This window comes from Leptopilina boulardi, unplaced genomic scaffold, assembly GCF_019393585.1.
Source record: "Leptopilina boulardi isolate dan_hultmark-lab unplaced genomic scaffold, ZJU_Lbou_2.1 LbouV2_123, whole genome shotgun sequence".
NCBI lineage: Eukaryota > Metazoa > Arthropoda > Insecta > Hymenoptera > Figitidae > Leptopilina > Leptopilina boulardi.
The window spans coordinates 2,706,938-2,727,047 of NW_026137667.1; the positions used below are offsets into that span (position 1 = coordinate 2,706,938).

Consider the following 20,110-nt stretch of genomic DNA (forward strand, 5'->3'; position numbering starts at 1 on the left):
TATATACACGAGCTTATTTTGCAATGTCACGGAAACAAATGAAGCTCTGACAGGTGTGACATTGTCGTAATTGAACGGCTTAAAGATAAGGCGAATAAAACATGCAACAAAAAAAAATTATTTTTAAATACACCCCTAAAATAAATTTATAAATTCTCTCAAGGTAGTTCAAAAATTTTATTTCAAATTCTGTAAAACATACAAAAAAAGAAAAAAAATTTCAGAATTTTATTTTTTAAATTAGGAAAAATTTTATTTTTTTTTGCAAATTCTCAAATTGATTCTGTCGTCACTTGTCAATTTCAGGTAAATGAGGTCTCATCATATTTGGATTGAATAAGAAACTAGGTCCCAACAAAAAGTCACGAGGCAAATAAGGAATCGTGTGTAACAACTATTATGTTAGAGAGAGAGAGAGAGAGAGAGAGAGAGAGAGACGATTGAATTTCCTAGTCTCTCGCTGTTCACTTTTTGGCCAATATATAGAGTTCGATTGGAACAGGAACTCAGAGAAGACAGGGAAGAAAAGTATGTGATACACACACACATATTATAAACCAATACAAGGAGATTGGGACATGGTGGCTCCAGGGCAGCGGCCCTTGAGTCGCATCGAAAAGAAAAAGAGAGAGAGAGAGACCGAGAAAAAGAGTTAAAAAGAGATCGACGTATGAAGGACAAAACGACCGAGAAAAAAAAGAGAGACGAGACGAGAGAACAGAAGTGGGCTAGGGGGCAGGAGCATGCAACCCTTTTATATCATATACACGCGTTCAATAGAGGCACGTCACGTCTTCATTGCGCGACCATTCAAGTTTTATTTCTTATAAGAAATTATTCCATTTTCCTTTTTTTTCCCCTCCGCAAATATATTCCTTAATTTTCAAAAATTACATCACTGAATTAAATATTATAAAATCAGTAGAAAATTAGAAACAAATAAAATCCTCTCTTGAAAAATCGAAAGATAGGAATTTGACAAAAAAATTATTATTTTTTTTTTGCAAGAGGAGTGGGACACTTTGACGGTTTACCAAATGCGAATTGAAATATTCAGTTGGAATTCGATCCTCGAATATGCCTGTCGCTTCGATTATATTCTCCAGTCAAACGGGTCACTTTTCCCTTCTCTCTCTCTCTTTCTCTATATACAGCCCGGATCGAGATCGCAAAGATTTGCACCGAAACATGTGTTCCGTAAAACAGATATAACGAGGAATCGATCACGCCGACAGATATCTTGGTCGCAGAAGAAAAGAAAAACAGACGTGGGAATTAATTGTTACAGACTCGTCTTTTAAAACTTATGTCAGACACACCTGATGATGAAGATTTCATCTCTCTCTATATATATATAATATTATAACCGCAAAGAGAGCTCCTATTGTTTTCTCAGTATTTTACGATTCAGGAACAAGATTAATATATTATAATAATACGCCCACCATCATCATCATCTGCAAAATAACATCAAAATGTCAAATTAGAAATTTGTTAATTCCTATTTTCATATTTTATAAATATTATTTAATTTTTTCTACAATCATTTTCATATTATAAAATGATTTACTTTCGAGTGATTTATTTTTTAATGATTCACCTTGAAGATATGACAATATGAAAAAAAAAAAAATTTATGTTTGTTCAGAGATGCGCGATTAAAACCATGATTTATATTGAAATTTCGATGATTTATATACATTTGAATTCGTCTTATTTTCAAATAAATATTTATCAGCGACAATGGAAGAAAGATGTAATTTAGTATCGGTTGTTTTTCTATAAGGATAGAAATCTCTTTATAAAATGCAAATGACTACTTGTTCTGTCAAAGTTTCACACGAACAGAAGCCGTGAGTTCGAAAGATCTCATAAAATAGCTCAACGAAGCTATTAATCATTCACGTTTAATAATAAATTGTCCGCGAAGGTAGGCATCAAAGTATTTATATATATATATACGTATACAAAAGTAATGTACTTTTACGAGAAATATACACCGCGCGTTTCGCTCGTTATCGCTTAACGCAAATGTATATACATATATATATATGACGTAGGTGTGCAAACATCCGTACTCCTTCGCAATTACAATTAATTATTCGTGATTCGAGGCGTGCGATAATTAGCGCCCCGTTATTACTTCCCTAACTCGAGGAGCGACGATTTATATATATTTGAATCGGGGGCTTATCGACAAATCGATATAATCAACTTTGAACCTTGATCCTTCATTTTTTTTCCATCCGATATATATTAATTGCAATATTCTTCAATGAAAATTTAATTGTAATTTTTTAGACGCATGAATATTTTTGCTAAATTAATTTTTATTTCCAGTAGATTGAATTTTATAGGAACCAAAAAATATTTTTAAAATAAAAATGAATAGGATTTTTATTTAACGAAATTTCTACTTATTTTAATTTAATATAGAATTTTAATTTAACTATTTTGTATTTCCCTTTATTAGTATTTTTATTTAACAGAATTTTTATTTAAAATTTAATTTTCGTTTATTTGAATCTAAAACAAATAAAATTTTTTTTTGTTAATAAATATTCTCTTAGTATGAATTCGGTTAAATAAAAATTCGGTAAATTTGCTAAAAAATTCGAATTTTTACTACAAAATATTACTCGAAAATATTTTTTTTATAAAACTTAAAAGAAATTTTTTACAAAAAAAAATAATTTGAAAATCAAATATTTAAATGAAATAGTTATTTTTGTTATATAATTAAAATTTCGAATAGAGAATTGTAAACCGAGATGTGAGAATAAAAAAAAAACGGTTTTCGCGCACACTGGTCAAAACGCATCGCGCGCGCTATTTGGCATTGCGTGCGAGGCAATATATATATATATATATATATATATATATAGTATAGTATCTCGTAATCGCGTGCATGGTCTTTCGTAGCCTTGAAACGAGCTGCAAAGTGCCGTCGGAGATAAGGAGGTTCGCGTTTGAATATACAAGAAAAAAAAAGGACAAAGAAGAGACACACGATGCCTTCGATTCATACCTTGTCCAATTGTTGAATAAATTGTCAAGGGGTCCGAAAAGACACTAATTTCTGAATAATTTTACGTTTCTTTCTTCTTCGTATATATGTATTACAGCAATTATAAATTGAAACGACAAAATAATTGGGCGAAAATTTTACTAAAAAAAAAAAAATTAAAATAAGCAGATTAATTACAGTCAATTTTTTTGAATAATAAGGAAAATTATTCAGAATTTTTAATTCAAAATTCGAAAAAAAAAATTCTTTAAATATATTTTATTTGGAAAAAAATATTTTTCTATAAATAATTTACTTGAGTATTTAAATAATTCATTTAAATTTAAAATATTTAATTTTCTATAATTATATAAATATAAACTAAAATGTTAATTGAAAATAATTCTCCGAGGAAAGAATACGTTCACACTTGTTAATGAATTCAAAAAGGGATAAAGATCTTTGGAATATTTTTTTTTTTTTTTTTTTAGAGAAAGAGAAGAATTATTACACGTAAAGTTTTCTTGTGTGCTTCGAGTTAAGCACGAGAGGTTTTTAACACCTGCTCTAAAGTCTCGTGGAAAAACAAATATCGTGTAATCAGGCAATTTTGTGGAAAATCGTGTATTTTTTCCTATTTTTTTTTTTTTTTAATAAAGAAAAAGAAAATCGTGTGCCGATGGATATCATTTTGAAATATATACGCATTTTTAAATATGTTTATTCAAAAAGGTATATATCTCGCTTGCACTTTCAATATTCATTGGCTTTTACTTTATTAACTTGAACATTAAGCGTTTGTTATCTAATTCTAGTACCCCTTTTTTTTCGAGTTGCGACTATACGAGTTGACGCGCGCTCTTCGATATCGTGCACCGGTTCCATGTTCCGCGATATTACACGCACCGATGTAAGTCACGCGACGTTATGCGAGTTACGAAACGTGTATACGTCTACCCATATGCTATGCGCGCTGGTCTGTCACCTTATAATAACATACATAAAGTCCGCGAATGCTCATACGGGTAAAAAAAAAATTAAAGAAAAAGAAACCCATAGGTTTAAGAATTTGTCTAAATGAATCAAAAATTCTATTTTTTACAACAAAAAAAAAAAATACAGAGAAATTGTTATAAAAAAATATTTTTTTATTTTTCAAATTATATATTATTTAAAAAAGCTATCCCTATATGAATACGTCCTTGAAGAAATGTCTGCAAATGCGGGTGAAACAAAAACAGAAAAAATAAGAACTCTACTAGTTTCTCAATATATAATCATCTGGTCATCCTAGGGAAGAAGAACCTAAACACACATGCGGGCGGAAACGTCCCCCTATTTTTTTTTCTTTCTTAAAAAAAAAAAAAAGTAAGTGTTCTTCCTGAGTCAGGAGTAACCTAATTAAAAAACACCAACTAAGGTATGGAGAAAAAGAGAATAAGAAACCTAGACATTATAATTCAAGGAGTGAAAAAAAAAAAAATCTCAAGACTTGCGTCTAGCGAGAAAAAAAGTCTCGTCTTAAAATTGCATTCTAGTTTCGCAAAAGCGAAATTGTAGGAGGCTGTGTGTGTGTACGAGAGAAAAATATATAAGTCGAGTATGTAGTGGTTACTGCGGGGGATGGCTTTAAAAAAAAAAAAAAAGTTCCCCTCCATACACCGCGAAAATGCGGGAAGAAACGTCGATATACGACGCGTGGGACACTGACACTTCCACCACAATCGCGAACGCATTTTCAAGCTCACACGCGCGTGCAGGCCACTACAGCTAATTACCGAGCGGAACCCGACGCGCGACCCTGGGGATCTTGGGTTCACTCTCTTTTCTCTCTCTCTCTCTCTCTTACTCTCGTCACTCAAGTATTAAAAAAAGAGAGACGAAAAACGCATGCGCTCTATTTTTTATAATCAAGAATGAACAAGACGAGACTTTGCGCTTCATGAAAGAGTAAAAGAGAGAGACAGATAAAGGGGTATCTAATTTTTCCAGGAATGCAAGGAGAGCTGAATTTTAAAACCAAAGAGGTTCAGAAAGCGAATGGAATTGAGGGTAAGTTTGTCAGCGTGGGTGTGAGTGCAGCAAAACGTGGCAAAAAAAAATCATTTACAAATGAAACTTTAAGAGCTGTAAATCATCTCCGAAGAAAAAAAAATGTCTAAAATTAGGCTATCCTCAAAAATCTTCGATTCCTTCAAAAAAAAAATTTGTATTTCCAATTTCAATCTAATTTCCAAAAAGGTTATCCTCAAAAACCTTTGATTTCTTCCAAAAAAAATTTTTTATTTCCAATTCCAATCTAATTTCCAAAAAGGTTATCCTCAAAAACCTTTGATTGCTTCCAAAAAACATTTTTTATTTCCAATTCGAATCTAATTTCCAAAAAGGTTATCCTCAAATACCTTCGATTCCTTTCAAAAAAATTTGTATTTCCAATTCCAATCTAATTTCCAAAAAGGTTATCCTCAAAAACCTTTGATTTCTTCCAAATAAAATTTGTATTTCTAATTCCAATCTAATTTCGAAAAAGGTTATCCTCAAAAACCTTTGATTCCTTCCAAAAAAAAATTTGTATTTCCAATTCCAATCTAATTTCCAAAAAGGTGATCCTCAAAAACCTTTGATTCCTTCCAAAAAAAATTTGTATTTCCAATTCCAATTTAATTTCCAAAAAGGTTATCCTTTGATTCCTTCAAAAAAAAATTTTTATTTCCAATTCGAATCTAATTTCCAAAGATCTCTGTAAAGAAAAAATCGGATAAGTATTTTTTTTAAAATTATTTCGATTGTTTTATGATAATTAGTCTAGAATTCTTCGTCAAGCAAAAAAAAAATACGATAAAATCTTAATGATCTGTCTCGAATGTTGCACTAAGAAGAAAAGACGTTACAAGTGCTAAAGAGTCATATGATTGATAACTTAATGACAGAGAGTTGAAGATAGCCTGTCGAAGTATATCAATGCACATTTCATTTAATATATATATAAATAGTAGCGAGCAAAACGATAATAATTGTGATTTATAACAACTCAAGGATAACAATAATCACGATGAGATTGCATTATAATCGTAGTCATGCTTCATGATCCAAATGCAAGTTCAACTGTAATTATAATCCAATAAGAATGAGCTTATTATTAAATTAGGAATTAAATAACGAAAAAAATTCATATTTTAGAAAATTCAAAAAAAAAATTTGAAATATTAATTTTGATTAAGGAAAAAATGAAATATTAATTCAAAATGAAATTTTTTTTAGAAGATTCAACAAAAAAAGATCACAATCAAAATTTGAAATATTAATTTTAATTATACGTCTGAGTTTAAAAAAAAATTTAACTTTCACATTTCGTTGTTTAATTTTAGTGTGGAGCCATTTAGATGTAGATTTCAGTTCAATATCTAAAAAGCAATAAATAGATTTACACTCATTGCTGTACAAAATATTTTCCTCAAACGAAAATTGGAAGTTATAAACCTTTCAAACTAATGAAAGAAAAAAAGCAAACTGATGGAAGAAGGAAATAAACTATATTGCCATAATCCATTTTGCTAATGGTGGGACAAAATAAACTAGTGTCCCTCTTAAATCATGATTCTCTCTCTTTCTCGAAACCATTATAATCTCATCAACTCTATGCATTAAAAGTGAAAAATCTTTTTTTTATTTTTTTTTTTTCTCTTTCAAGAAACTCGAGTGGCTCGTGCCATTCTAAATTCTATATATTATTGTTTGGACAGCGACCAAAAGTGTTTGGTTTAAAAAATCCCAATCCTTGCCAATGTTTGCTAGAAAAATCCTCAAGTTGTATATTAGTAAACTACATTTTTGAATACAAAAAAAAAAAAAAAAAAAATATTGCTGGCCATGTGCCAAAAAAAAAAAAACCGGAAATATATCTCTCGCGCGATCTTATAGCAAGCGCCCCAATCAAAAGTTTAATTCCTGGAGATTGTGAATGGCCGGTAATTTAGTCTCAAAGAATCAAGTGGGGGGGAAATGGGAAGCAATTTTAAGCCTAAGGCTCACCGGGAGTGCAGTGAAAATTCTCGCGAGCGAGCCACCACCGTAGTATATAGAAAAGAAGAAGAAGAAAAGAAGAAGAAGAAGAATAAGAAGATGATGAAGAAGAAGGTGGTGGAGTGAGTTTCACAACGGGCCTCTTGGTAATATCTCGTTTAGAAAGATTACAGGTTTGAAGAGACTGCCAATGTATAAAACAAACATCGTTAACTCAGCCCTATACTTAACAACTCCCTCCACACCCCGTGGTCTTGATCCTACCACCTATATACTTGGATAACAACCACCCCCCCCCCTCTCCCCCCATCAAGGAACTCCTATATATAGTGTGGAACCCACACGATGAGATCGACGAGTGTGTTCGTCAATTGAGAAAAAGGAGAAAGAGAGAAAGATACCTCTTACGTAGGCGCGAGACCAGACACGGTATTGAGACGTAGACCACACGACGTTACTTTGGCTCCAGCACGGACGGCCAATGTGCGTAATTTCGACCTGTGTAATTATCGACCACTGTTGTTAGGTTTGATACCTGCTCTCTCGCATATAGCGAATCATATAAGTACTCACTCAGTACACGCCTACGCTTTTACAAATTTTTTTTTTTTTTTTTTTTTTGAAAAATATTTATACTCATGTAGATTGATTTAGAGCGAAAAAAATAACTAACTGGTGCATCATTCTTATACTGTGATATTCATCACTTTAATTAAATATACTTTCAGCTCTCTTATCGTCCTTGTTCTTACAAACATTTATCACTCATTTCTTTTCATCTCGATCGTTTTTTTTTTCATTCTGCAGGCTTCTCGAAAATCTTTGCCCCTAAAATTTAAAATGTCAGAATTTTTAAAACGAATATTCAAAATGTTATTTTTAATTAAAACCATTTTTTTTTATTTTATCAAAATAGTCATTGAATAATTTTTTCCCAAAAAAATTTTTTGATTAATAAACATTGAATTTTTAGGTGATTAATTTAAAAATAAAAAAGAATTTTTAAAAATTAATTTATATTTTATAAACTATGTTTAAAAATGATTCCTCAAACGAATGTATGTAAAGAATCAAGAAGCCTCTTCTCTTTTTCAATTATACACATATATATAGATTTACGAGCAACTTATAACTCTTTCGCATGGGAAATATTTTTTCTCCTGATATTATTTGTCCTATAAGCGAGTTTATCATTATGGTTAAAAATAAAATTTCTATTAATATTAAAAGCCTATATGCTCATGAAAATATCCTGTTATAGTTTTCACAAGTCTCTAAAGCTATTTAAACATTGTTATTCTGCGCCTATAAACTAAAACCCTTAAATGATTAATGCAATAACAACTAATATAAAATTGATAAAGTAAACTTTTACATAAATTACTGTTTTTTTTTTTATTAATATTAAATTAAAAATTTAGAATGTGAATAAAAAATGCTTTGCTTAAAAAAAGTTATTAAACAATTACATAAGACATTATTAAATTTAGTATTTTACTTCATTTTTCTCAGTATGCAAAAAATAAATTATTATTAAAAATTCTAATAGTAAAAACCAAATTAAAAAAATTCACAAAAATATAATAAAAACTATTTTATTTATTAGCATTAATAATAGCATATTAATTTATTTATAGCAAAAAATTAATTATTAAAATTTCTAATAAAAACCAAATTAAAAAAAAATAAAGGGATTCACAAAATTATAATAAATTAATAAAAAGTAAATAAATAAAGGCGAATAAAAGAGAATAAAAAATCCTATAACGAATGAGAAAAAAACAACAAATTGAGAAAAAATGGATAGAAAAATACTTGGTCGATGAGGAAGCAATAGAAGAGTCTAGTAAATTTTTTTTTTCTAGTTTTTTGCCTAGTCGATGACAGTATCGAGGATGATGACGGTGGAGGAACTGATCAGGGGTTGCGTTGAATTGGTGACGCCAGAGGGGGTGAAAAACGTAAGGGGGTAGCGAACTTTCAATTGCTCAGCGATGAGGGAGCAAGCCTCATCGAGATATCTTTGTACGTGCTTTTACACCACAAAGACGAACTTCCCTGTCGTTGAGGATAGTAGAACGAATATATACATACATACATACAAACAAATATATATACACACGTTCGTACCTTCTTTCAAAATTTTTGCGAACGTGTAAAAAAACAATAATTTCTAAATTTTCATTTTTTTTTTTTCTCTATTTTTTTTGCACACGAACTTATGACGAATTAAGAAATTAAAAAAAGAAAACAGAAACGAAGGAATTTTTTTTAAACCTATATATAATGGACATAATTTGTGGAGTTAAAGTGAGTGCCGTATATAAATGGTACTGTATTTCAGTATATAATTGAAGTGAAAAAAAAAAACCTCTCACTCTTTAAAAAATACCAGTGGTACAAGTATTCATCGACGTAAAACGGGGGATAAACGCGCTTCCAATATATGCGAGAGAGAACGTTTATCGACCGCTTTTCAAAGTTTGCACGATACTCGTATGTTCTTGTTTGCGTGTGTTGACTATCTGACAACTAATGTTAAGCACGTGCGATGAAACTTTGAATGTGAAACTTCCAGGTTACCAGAACTTGAAAAAAGAAAACGAGAGACACTTTTGAATTTTCCCGTCAAACTATATATATAAATTATCGTCCCTTCTTTAATTAACGATAAAATAAATTTTTCCCAATAAAAAAATTTTTACATATTTTTATTAAAAATATATTTTTATTTATTTTGTTTAAAAAAAATTTGACCCTTTTGTAAATAAAATTAATTTATTCAATAGTGCTCTCGTTTTATTTATTCTGACTTTATTGTTGATTTGTTCATCAAAAAGAATTTTTCAAGAACATCGGAGGAAAATTTTAACCCAATATTCAAATTAAAAAATCATAGATTTTTTAGTGGATTAAAATTTTGCCAATTTGCGTTCACAAAAAAAATGATTTGAATTCTTACCGGCCACTTTTCGTGATGACCATTTCGGTTCCAAGTTTATGGAATTTTTCCCACAATTCTTTTCCTTCGAGAGTGACCTTTGGGTCATCGACAACACCATCCTCCTCAGGATGAGGTGGAATAAGAGGATGATGAGGTCCAGCCAATGGATGATGTGGGGCAAGTGGATGAGGTGCCGAATGTAACATGCCAGGAGGCAGTGGATGCCTCAATGGCCTCATCGTTGGACCTCCGGATGCTCCTTGATGATGATGATGTAAAGCGGCAGCAGCAGCGGCTAATACTGCCGCGTGTGCTTCTTCAGAACTTTGTGGTCCCAATCCAAGACCTAAAAATCGCATAATTTTATTAGTAATAATGAAAAATAAAAATCTCTTGATTAAGAAATAATATAGAGATATATGTGAACAGATTTGCTTTTATAATTAAAGTTATATTCATGAGGGACGTTAATATATCAGCTACAGGAAATAAAAACCAGTAATGTGTAGTGAATAACAAGAAATTAACTGCACGTTACTGGATAATTACGGAACGGTCGATCTTTTATATATTATATCAGAACTTTGTAAGAAAGAATAATTTTTTGAATTTTTTTTCAAAGTAAAATCAAGAAAATATTAAAAAGTCTATTTTAATTCAAAAAAAGAAAAAGAAAATGATCCTTTTCGTTATAATATTGATAACGTCACATAAGATTTATTAATAGAATATGTCTTAAGTGGCTATTTAAAAACTAGGATTGACGTATTTGTATAGGTCAATATAGAATAATCTATAGTATATGGCAATTGTCTTTGACGTAAATTACATTGCGGACGTTCCCTTCAACGAGAATTCAAATATGATCGTAAAAATACAAAATACCTCGTTTTTACCGCTTTGCTCCATTTTTATTATACCAAACAACCCCGAGTTCTCGTCAAGGTGTTCAGTATAATGAAAACAAAATGGAGGCTCGAAAAAACCAGCTTTCGACATGTTCAAATCACGGATCCTAAAACTGTTTTTACGGCTCGAAAACAACATTCACTTATATTGCTTATAGCTCCCAGTAGCACACGAGAGAATATAATATACATATATATAAAAATTTCGCTTGGAAAAAAAAACCGCACACACCACTCCTTTCTTTCACTTAGAAAAAATCAGTTATACTTAATTTAAAACAATTTCATTTCCTTTTTTTTTCTATTGAAAAACATCTTTTCTACAGAGGCATTAAAAAAACCCAGTCATTGAGAATTTAAAAGAAAAAATGAATGTACAAAATTATGCGTAAAAAAAAAATACAATTTTATGCTTCCGAGATGAATTCAGAATATCTAAATAGGTGGAAAATACTTTGTTTGGAAATTTGGAAAAGCTTTTTTTTTCTCTTAACGCCAAACAAATTTTCCTCTTTCTCCATCTCGAGAGGGCGAGGAGATTATATAGGATTAATAATATCACTTGTTAAAATCTTATTTGTTTGTATACTTTTCAATCGGATTAAGATTATCTTGAGGGTGCGTAATCCACTATTCAATAATTAGTCATTACTAAAGGAAAAAATGTGATTTATGGTGGGATTTTAATTTTAAGCCCTTCGTCTATGTAGATCAAGAACCCAGATTCCAATGGTGAAAAACTATAATTAGTCGCACATATTTAAAAGTGATTTTAGAAAAATTTTCTCAAGAGTCGAATTTTTCGTTATATGGAAAGAATACCGATTTCTATCTTTATTGTGAATATTCAATTCAATATTTGGACAAAATTTACCCAACTGCATAATATTTTCATTTACTTTTAAGATTATATTATCAAAGTGACTCTCAGGTATAGTTTAAAAAAATTATTTTTGTACTATTTATTATTTCTCCTCTAATTTGTTTTTAATATAATTATTTTTGAAATATTAAAAAAAAATTAGAATTTCGATTTTACGATTCAAGTTTTCATTTATGAAATAAAGAGGCAAAATTCTCTCATGCAAGAAGTGAAATTGATCAAAAAAAAAAAAATATTCGTGGTTTGTAAAACAGCTTTCGTGACGTTGAAATTGAAGAATATATAAATAAGTGAAGATATACTTAAAAATGGCGTGAAAACAAATCGAGAACATATATATCGAAAAGGAAAATATTTATAAGGGCACGAGAGTGGTGCAAAAGATAATTTTGTAGGAGGTATATTATAGGGTTTTGCGAGCGCGCAGTGTAAAGATCACTGTGAAACGGAGGCAATCGTCTTGCGGACAGCCGATGTTTGTCCTGACCACAAAACGCTATGAAAAATCACGTTGCACGATGCGGTTACCAGTTTTTGCCACTGACTGCCAATCGTGGCACTTTCTTCGATCCTAAAGAGATGTCTTTGCCAGTTAGTATTGACACTTCTCAATTCGTCACTTTAAAAAATTCTCGCATCACAATGTATATCGTTTGACAAGTCACTATAATAAAAGAAAAAATAATTAATAGTATAAAATATATTCAAATTTTAGCAAAATGCTTATAAATTAAATTCAATTTTTGAGAAAAAAAATAAGAATATAGAAAATCAAAGTAATGAAGATTTTGACTAGAAGAATTCAATTACTATGAATATAAAGTTCAGATTGCGTCAGACAATCAATCGGAAAGTCAAACAGGTGCTTGTCGTCGCGTACAACAAATAAACCCATAAAAAATAAATCAATCAGGTATTCGTAAAAATGAAATCACACCCAAGAAGATAAAATATTGCAAAAAAATATATATGAAAAAAACTTAGGCTCAAGGCTATATATATATATGTGTGCTCCTATAGACAACGTTAATTGCCATTATCATTTAGCACTTATCTTTGAACGAGTGTCTCGTAACATTAGCGAGTGAGACGAAGCAACTAACCGTGACGATCTCACACGTTCATTTATAATTACGATGGAAACGGCTTATTAAACCGAACACGAGTATCTTTCATCGAGCATGACTGTTTTCTGATTTGCCATAATTTGCCTTTTGCTATAAGTGTAGTGCAGAAGCTTTTACAACATAAACGAATATATATATGTCACTTTTGCGTTAGCTACAAGATTACATGCTAAAGTTTATTCTCAAAGTCAAATCACCGGCATCTCAAAGTTTTACAGTTCTTCTTAATTAAAATCTGATCATTTCATTTCCATTGCGTTTTATTAATTTTTTTTCTGTTTTTTTTTTTTTAATCATGACTTCTTGCAAATTGACTATTACTGCCAATGCAAATTAATGCAACTTATCAGCTTACAATCATTTTACGATTGCACTACTTTATATCACTAATAATTCGCCATATTTTTCATTCTCAAAAAAAAAAGAATTCAATTTACAAAAAAAATTAATTATCATTAATTAAAATAAAATTTTAAATTGAATATTTACGATATGAAAAACTATACATTTTTAAAGAAATGTTTGTTTGCCAATTGAATGTTAGTACGAAAACCCATTTCAATATTGAAATTTATAGCCAAAGATATGGGCCGACGTTTCTGAATTTATAATACAAAAAAATAAGGCATTGTTTCTCAAGTGACTTTTGAGGTTTCATTTTTTTTTCCAATACAATATTTGAATGAGCCTGATTCATGCACGCAATCTCTTTTTCTCAGATTTATTTTTCTACAAATATAGTCATTTTAAACGGAGAAAAAGAAATAAAAATATTCTATTAATGGACAATTTTTTTTTTCAAATTGCGACCATAAAACATAAGAGTCTAACTAAGCGATTTGGAACTAAAAAATAAAATAAATATATACGAAGAAAAACAAGAATATTATCATGCGCCTAAGTGATTATTTCTTTTACTTTTATTTCCTTAGTCGCGAAGAAAACATTACATTCACGGAAACGTCCGCGCAGCAAATATATATTTCACTTGGGAACACACTATGTATATATACAATAATATATACTTCAGGTGTAATTCGAATGCGAATTACGCAGTGCCATATTCGTCTGCATTTCTTGCCTTTTGTTTAATACACTACTTTGAGACCGCGGAAATTACATATTCAAAGTTAATTTCAAATTCTAAAAACGTTCGACATGCCCTTGGGAGAGATTAACCATCATATATTGCTACCTGAATTCGTTGCTTTGCAAAATATGTCTCTTTACTATAGACTATAAAAGATTTACCGAAAAAATAATAATAATTCAAAGCGCGTCTTGCTAAATTGACGAACGATTCACCAAAATAATAAACTACTGCACATATAAAATTTTTCCTCTCAAAATGAAAAATATATTCCAAGGGAAAAATAATTTTTTTTTTTTTCACAAAAATTCTCAAAACAGCCAAACAGAAAGTATTTTTTCTCTGATTTAGAAAAATAATATAAATTTTCCTATTATTTTTTGTGATGAAATATATATAGTAGAAAAATAGCGTGGGAATTTCGATTCTTTCTTTGATCCATAAAATTATATTCATTTTTTGGCTTCAATATATAATATGCCCGCGGATCATTCGAAAAGGATTCTATTTTATATAACAAATCTTAATTTAAATTCGTGTTCTATCGGCGCGTCGTCTCTTCCTTCTCTCGCCTGTCAGCGGGAAGCAAACGAAACTGGCTATAAATTTCTTCAAAGAAAATCAAGAAGGCGCTATGCATAAATTTACGTTCGCATATCACATACAGTATTTGCTTTTTGCTATATGGACAAAGCTACTACTATATGCCATATAGATATGTATTCACATATATATATATATACTTGACGTTCCACATAGAATTTTAAGTCCAGTTCAATTTTGAATGACCTTTCGCGAATTACCTCGTGGACCAGTATTCTTTTAAAATCTCAAAACGTGGACGTTAACATAATTCGCGTAAAACAATTCACGTTCCAAACATCATCACGTACATGCCATTTTAAACATGATTACGATTCTCGAAAGAATTTTGAAAACATAAAATCGGATGATCCAATGTGATGAATAAATCCTAAAAAAAAAATTAATCAGATTTAATTGAACACTCAGAAGAAATTAACTAAATATAATTTATCTTTGAATTAAATAAATATTTATTTGATAATAATCAAGTAATCGATTATTTAAATCAAATAAATTTATAAAAAAAAAAATGTATAGAGATTTTCCCAAAGTTGTATATATTTTTTTTTTTTTAAAGAAAAAATCAGACTAAAATAAAATTTAGTTACTTCACAGTTTCGAATTCGGTGAAAGTAATTTAATTTTTTTCCTTTTTGAATTATATTAAAAGTTACATTTTTTTTAACATTTTAAAATTTATAATAAATTCACATGAGATTTGTTTTGATTGGAAAAAAAAGAGAAAAAAAGGGTCACAAGCTGTCTCACATCCGACGGAAAGATTTTTTTTCTGCGCGTTACGCACCATCCACATATATGTAAACAAATTTTAAATTTTTTTAATGGTTTCATTTACTATTAAAAATAAAAACATTTATAGAAAATACTTCAGAGATCTTATAAAATTCAAAATAAAATATTTTCAAGTTTAAAATTAAGAAAAACATAATATTACTATCCGAAATGTTTTATTTTTCACTTGCGAACTTTTTAATTTATTTTTCTTTAACTCTAATAATTACAATTTTTACTATTTTACTTTTTTCATTTATAAATTCTAATTTTTAACATTTCTTTATTTTCTCTTCAATTTACAAAAAAATTTTAATTTAATTCTTCAGTTTATTTATTTCTTTCTCTTCATTTTTATTGATTTTTAATTTAATTAATTATATTTTCCCCCACAGAAAATTATATTTATTGTTTAAATACATATAATTTGATAAAATTCAGATGTAAAATTAAGATCTGCTGTCAAAATACTTATATAATATATGACACGACACGCAGCTTGAGTTATAAATTACAGATATTTTCTAAAGATAATTTTCAACTTTGTTAATCAATTAATTCAATTAAACTATCTAAAGAGTGATATAATACTTAGTTTATAATATATGATAACATGAATTGTGCCAAACATTACAATTATCACAGAAATGTTTTTATTTATTTTTTTCTTTTTTATTTGAACAAGTCTTGTGTGTCAACTTTAAATATGTGTGCGTTTTTAATTCATCTATAGAATATTTACATAAGCGTGTATTTAATCACTTCATTAATATAAACTAAATAATAAAATTAATATTTTAAAATTGTTTTTCCTAAAAAGAAAAATAAATTTATTTTATATTTTAATTGCAAAAAAAAAAAAAAATTCAACCTTCATATAGAAATAATAATAGTAATTTTTGTCTTTGGCATAATTTTAACTGAAGAGAAAATAAAAAAGAAATGTAAATTCTATGACATGAACTTGTAAAATTACAGACTACACACTGACTACTGAATTTGATAAGAAAGTTACACCGTCAGTATATAAGGTCACTTGTCATAAAATTATATTATAAATTTTTGAAAAATGCATTCTCACGCATATTCTAAAGGTTTTTAAGTTAAATATATCATAAATAGAACGAATGACGTTCCAATATGTGTCGTTTGGCTTTATCTACAACGAGTTTTTAGCACGAAAAAAAATATTGCAAGGCCGCAAAACAAATGAATTCACACGTATCACAAACATATATTTATGTGTGATAACTAAACATTTATTTGTATATATTAAATTTCATCTAATAATTATATTTATCGGAGAAAATTATTTTTCATTTCTCTGAGAAGTAGTAAAAAAACTGTATTTTTTCTTTATTTAATCAATCGACTTTTATTATTTGCTTTTTAAAATTTTGTTTTTATTTTTCAATTTCATTATTTAGTTCTTAAAATAATTATTTATATAAAATTAAAATTTTTTTTTTTAATAATCAATTTTACTTATATATTACAATTTTAAATTTTCATTTTGATAATATTGCATCATAGATATTGTTTTTATAAAATAGAAACGTGAATAATATTATTTGCAATGATCAATATATCTATTCTAAAGACAGTAATGTTTATTGCACAAATTTCTTTATGTTCCTCATATATATATATATAGGAGGATGAATATTGTAACATATACAATAAATCTAGTCATATGTCAGTAGTCAGGAATATAATCATTAAAATAACATTATTCTTTTGTATAATGATAATTTCAATAATTGATGAAATAGAATCAATTTCAAAAGTACTTTAGTTTTTATCATTTAGAAAAATTAAAAAAATATATTTTTTTTAAACAAACACTATTTATTATTAAAGAAAAATTTAATTTCATTTATGATAATTATTTTACAATCATAACTTACTTATTACGATACTGAAGTATGTATACGCAATGTTTTATGGTTAACGATTAGAAATCAATTTTTATTTAACACGAAAAATTATAAAAATTGTTTACTAAAAAAATATTTTTTTAGAATTTGTTAATAAAAACAATATTTTTTTGGCAAAAAAAATTATAGAATTTTTCACTTTTAAAAATAGTTTATCATAAACGTTGCTAGTTCTCGTTTATTATTTCTATTTAGTTTTCTATTTTACTTTTATTTCTATTTTATTTATTATTATTTAATTTATTGAGTATTAAAATATTAAATTTAAAAATTTTGCAAAATAATCTATTATTTTTCTCTGAAAATATTTTCTATAAATAATTTTTTAGTAATAATAATAATTTATTTCATTGTATATCCAAATACAGGGTTTTTACAAACTTCTCTCCTTCGTTAAATAATTTTTAATATAAGTGTCTTTCAATTTAATTTTTTAAGATTCAGAAATTTTTGTTTTTTTAATCTTGGCAAAATAATCGAAAATTTTATGAAAAACTATATAATTTGGAGTAACAGCGTAAAGAAACTATGCGAATATTTGAAGTGACTTCACCAAAAAAAAATGATTTATTTGAACCAAATAAAATATATTTGAGTTAAATAAACGTATATTTGTCTCAGCACTGCAAATACAGACTTTTTATTTGTTTTAAATAATAATTTTATTCAACATAAATAAAAATATATATTTGAGTCAAATAAAATTTTATTTAAACCAAATAAAATTTATTTCAATCAAATAAAATTTATTTGAAACAAATAAAAAGTCTAGTTGCGGTGCTGAGACAAATATATCTTTTCTCTGAGTGCGTTTCAAAACAAAACTCTATACAATTTTTTTGGTAAAGAAAATTTTATTTGTAAATAAACTTCTGAGATTTTCCTTTTAGAACTGGGAACCTTTAGAAAAAGGATTTTAGAAAAAAAAGCCTTGGAGGATGTTGAATGATTTTCAAATAATCATCTAATAATTTTCTACAAATTCCTATATATAATTGCGTATGGAAATTTTTTTTGGAAGAATACGATCTCTAAATTGTTCGAGGTTCATCTCATCGAAAAGTGACTTCCTATATTCATCTGATGCCTAAAGAGACCTAATCAAATATATTTCCGGTTTCTCATCGCTATAATGACAATATATACACAATATTCCGGGCACTCGCAATCACGATTCTTTTTTTCCCTCGGAAAACTATTAATTGCTAATGAGGCAAAGAAATTTACCTGGATGTGCAAGTGCTTGTGGATTAAATTGTGGATGATGATGAGATCCTGCGAGGATTGCTTTACTCTGTAGATGATGAGCACTTGGCGAACTCACTGGTGGTAGATGTGCAGTATGATTATAAAAGCCGGCGGCTGCTAATGCACCAAAATAACTAGCGGCAGCAACCGCTGATGAATTATGTGAAATTTCACGTTGCAATGATAAAGGTGGTGGTGTTTCGGGTGCCGCTGCTGGACTCCCAGGACCACCAGGTGGTGGCGAGATACTTCCTTGCGATGATGAGCCACCAAGCAATGGTGGATGTGTATTTGCCGCTGTCAATAAAGTCGAAACACTAAAGTCTGTTGGTCTTGGTGCCGCCGGTGCTGGTAAATGACCACTAGTCACAGTGAGATGTCCGTTTGGATTACCTTGAACGGTATTAGCTATCGAGGTAGCTGAGGAGGAGGAAAAGGGCGAGTGCCGATTTAAAGCTGTCGCTGGTGCGGGGTACGCCATTCCAGGCCCCCCCGCCTCCCCCCTGAGCACCGTCTTGGCACCCTCAACCACGTTAGTCTCAACAGTTGTTTCTCTTTGAATTCTAAATGTCTCAATTCCTTTCGTCTCCTCCAAATGAGACCCAAGACGATGGTGTTGATGATGCAGTGCAGGTAGCGGAGTGCTGGCGCAGTGGGTACCCCTGCACGCCGTGTCTAGTTCGAATCTCATCGAGATGGTCGATATGGTCTGAGTCGCGCGAGATTCCTCTACGAGTGACTCAAAGAAAGCACACTATCACCCACACAAAAAAAAAATTCACTTTAGTTTTTAAAAAATTCAAAGTTGGTGAAACCAAGCACCAACCTCCGACGGAGTCACATTCTCTCCAAACAATATTTAGCCATCAACACTGATCCACATCTTTTGTCATTATTCACTCGCATTCTTTTTTTCTTTAGATCATCCCATCATCCGCATTAGAGGCACACACGAAATCACTGAGTCCTATAAAAGACTCTACACAACAACACTGATTTCAGTTATTTTTGAAAAAACACTACAGACACTGAGATTATTCCATATATAGTCACAAAATGATAAAAAATTGTCGCGATCCGACGGCCGGCGTTTAACAGTTACTCGCGGGTATTCAACGTTTTTCGCGGGATCGTGAAAGGTGAAGGTGTTACTTGGGTGGCGCCGCGATGGTCACTGAGCAGCGCTAGGATTGACACCTCCTCTCGGGTCTCACCCCCACACCCTCCCGCGAAGGTGTCGGTGTGCTAAAGTCCCGGGGAACTGTGTGTTACCGCCGCGTGTGCGTAAAGAGAAGGCGCAAGCACGATGGAACGAACGCGGGAGGCGTGAATGCTGGAGGGCAGCAACGCGAAGACTGAAGCTGTCGGGGCTCCTCCTCCCTTCCCCTTTAGGATCACCATGTGATCAAAGAGTGGGGATCAACGCGACTCTTTGTCACAATAGTGGGGGTTACCTCTCGCTCCAGTCTCAGTTGGGGCGATAATGAGCGCTCACAACGCGGATTGGTGTTCCGGCGCCAATCCGGGTGGCGTTGTACGTGACGCCTTTTCCGACGCTCCCCTCCA

The 20,110-nt window shown here is 30.0% G+C and overlaps 1 protein-coding gene across 5 annotated transcripts in view; it reads right to left on the reverse strand.

Annotated features, from left to right (window-relative positions):
• The window catches only part of LOC127289895 (optomotor-blind protein-like), a 78,729-nt gene extending 58,813 nt beyond the window's left edge, over positions 1-19,916 (reverse strand). For 2 of the 5 annotated variants that reach the window (XM_051318154.1, XM_051318172.1), the window contains exons 1-2: positions 18,524-19,913; positions 9,993-10,320 (exon numbers count right to left, since the gene is read on the reverse strand). In XM_051318154.1, the coding sequence (XP_051174111.1) occupies positions 9,993-10,320; positions 18,524-19,235 (1,040 nt within the window). In that variant the 5' untranslated portion in view covers positions 19,236-19,913. Of the gene's footprint in view, positions 1-9,992; positions 10,321-18,523 lie in introns of all 5 variants that reach the window. The other 3 variants (XM_051318181.1, XM_051318147.1, XM_051318164.1) reach the window with 3 other exon arrangements.
• Between the last annotated feature and the right edge of the window lie 194 nt (positions 19,917-20,110).